The following is a 2,589-nucleotide window of genomic DNA, read 5'->3' as shown; positions in this document are numbered from 1 at the left end:
TAAAACTTTAATAAAATTTTACAGAAAAAATCACCTAGTAGTTCATTTAAAGTATGATCCAAACTAACTCCACGCAATTTATTAAGCATATACCACTACCCTAAAACAAAATATTTTTCGTAAGAAAATATACATACGACAAAAATAAACATTTACATTATTTTTTTAATCATTATTACTACTTAATATGACTTTAATATAAACTTTCTTTTATTTTCGCTTCATAAAAAAAATCATCCTCATCTAAAAATGTTACCACGGTGGCCCACCGCACGTACACTCTTCTATTTCCCATTAAATTACATGAAAAAAAATTACACACATAACTCCTAATTCTCATGCATTTAATTATCTCACACGTGAGAAAAATTTGCGTATGTAATAGGTGCGTAGGGCTGCGTGTATATTTGAAGGTTGTAGAGAGGTTACAGAAAGATTATATAGAAATTACATCTGTACAAATATAACCTCTGTATACTTTCTATAACCTCCCTATAACCCCAAAATGTATGCAGCTCTACGTACTTGTTACGTACTCAAATTTTTCTCCTCACATGCAAACTTTCATTTTTACAAATTAAATATTTTTTTTAGGTTTGACAATATATATGAGAAGATGAATTATATATATTTTTAATTTACTTTAGCTATAAAAATTAAAGTTTAGATGTCAAATAAATAAATGCATAACAATTGGGTGCTATTTACGTAAATCTTAAAAAAAAAAACGGTTACACGTGCGGTCACCCGCGTGATACTGAATCCCACAGCTCGCCGCACCGCCGCCGTGCAAACCCGATTCTTCCCATCTCCAAATCATACACCACTTCCATCCCCTGCTGCTGTAAATTCCCCAGCGTTCCGGCCGGCTCGCCTCCATTCTCCTCCTCTTCCTCCTCCGCTTCATCTCCACTACTGATCACCATCAAGCATCCCACATGCTGCCCCTCGCTCTCAAACCCCAAAAAGTAGTTCCTCGTCGGCAGCCACACAGTTGCGTTTCCGGCGAAGTGGAATCCCATGGCCGGCACTCCTCTGCTCTCATTCCTCCCATTTCCATACTCATAGCACGGCCCAAGCCCCGTTCGCTCCTCTGCTTCGTGGGCTCGAATGTACCCGCGCCTCCCCATCTGCCGCCTAAACTCCGCTGCTAACCGGCGGTGCATCTCGCCGGGAAGCATCGTGAAAGTTGTGCCGGAGTCCACCACCATGCCTCTAGAAACAAGCTGAGAACTTGCCGGAATGATAAACCGGCCGAAGGAGATGGAGAGGAGCGAAACTGAGTAGAAAAAGGAGTTTTTGTGGGTGTGAAGCAGAGGAGTGTAGGTGAAGGAAATGGTGGAGGAGCGGCCGAGGATGAGCGGGCTTGGACGTAGGAGGCGATGTGGGAGGAAGGAGTGGTAGATAAGACAGTAGGAGAATCGGGAGGCGAGGAAAGGTGAGAACTTGGCGAGCTGAGAGGGGAGCGATAGAGGTCCACGGCCGAAGCCGGCAACGCCGAGCGGTTCGGCAAGAGCGGAGTGTGCGCAGGCGAAGGTGAAGTTGGAGAAGGATAGAGAGGGAACGAGGGAGAGATGGCCGCTGCGGAGAGAGGCGAGGAGGCTTCCATCGCCGTAAGCGTAGTAGAGGAGAGGACAGGGGTGGGAGGAAGGAGAGCATGAAGAAGTTTCAATGTCGTCGAGGGGACAGAGAGCGGCGGCGCAGAGGTCGGAGATGGGGAGGAAGGTGTGGGCGGCGGAGCAGAGAAGGGAGGAACATGGGAGGGGATGAGAGGAGGGAGGGGGAGGAAGAGGTGTGGAGGAAAGAGGCTTGTTTTCGCAGAGGATGCATTGGAAGGGGGAGCAGGGGAACCATAACAGATCGCTGCCGGTATCGAGGTAGAGGGAGACGGTGGTGGAGGAGATGGAGAGGGAGAGAGTGTAGTCAGCGCCGGCGGCGAGGGGGAGGGGAAGCTGCCGCCTTTTCTGGCGGTGAGAATGAAAGCGAGCGGCCGAGCGTAGGGAGGAGGATTTGAGGAGGTTGGATTGGGAGGGAAAGGGGGAGGAGAGCGAGAGTGAGATGGAGTGGGTGAGGGGGAGGACGAGAGGTTTGTCTGGTGTGAATGAAACAGAGTATGCGTATTGAGATTGGAAGAAGCAGAGGAAGAGGAGAAGCAGAGATGAAGAGAAGAAGGCCATTTTTTAAGACTGGTAGGTGGGAAGGAAGGATGAGTGGGGAGAAATGAATCTTATGTCGAGGTTTATATAGGGGGAAGGTGACGAAGATTCTTACGATTGGTTTCTACTGGTTTGGATCTTTCTGAGCTGTTAATGGTTTGATGAAGAATTTGAAAGAAAACGTAAAAGAGACCCAACTTTAATGGTGATTCACGATTGTGTTTGTGCTTCACGAAAAGCTAATTATTGGATATAAAGAGATTAATATATTTATATTATGTCTTATTTATCCAATGATTATATATATATATATATTGAGGGGCGTTGACATACATATCATTCAATACCTATGTATTTAAATATCTAAATTTTGATCTTAATTATTACATTTTGATCACCTAAATCTGTTATATCACAGCAAAATTGAAATGTC

General features: G+C 45.2%; 1 protein-coding gene across 1 annotated transcript; it reads right to left on the bottom strand.

Annotated features, from left to right (window-relative positions):
* Positions 1-700: 700 nt before the first annotated feature.
* LOC110037353 (probable aspartyl protease At4g16563) lies at positions 701-2,324 on the bottom strand. The gene has a single exon (XM_020741981.1). The coding sequence runs from the start codon at positions 2,175-2,177 to the stop codon at positions 744-746; it is 1,434 nt and encodes a 477-aa protein (XP_020597640.1). The 5' UTR covers positions 2,178-2,324; the 3' UTR covers positions 701-743.
* Positions 2,325-2,589: the final 265 nt, after the last annotated feature.

Source organism: Phalaenopsis equestris, unplaced genomic scaffold (assembly GCF_001263595.1).
Source record: "Phalaenopsis equestris unplaced genomic scaffold, ASM126359v1 Scaffold218931, whole genome shotgun sequence".
NCBI classification, from domain to species: domain Eukaryota; kingdom Viridiplantae; phylum Streptophyta; class Magnoliopsida; order Asparagales; family Orchidaceae; genus Phalaenopsis; species Phalaenopsis equestris.
Note: the sequence above shows the minus strand (reverse complement) of the source record. Positions and strands in the feature narration are given on the sequence as shown.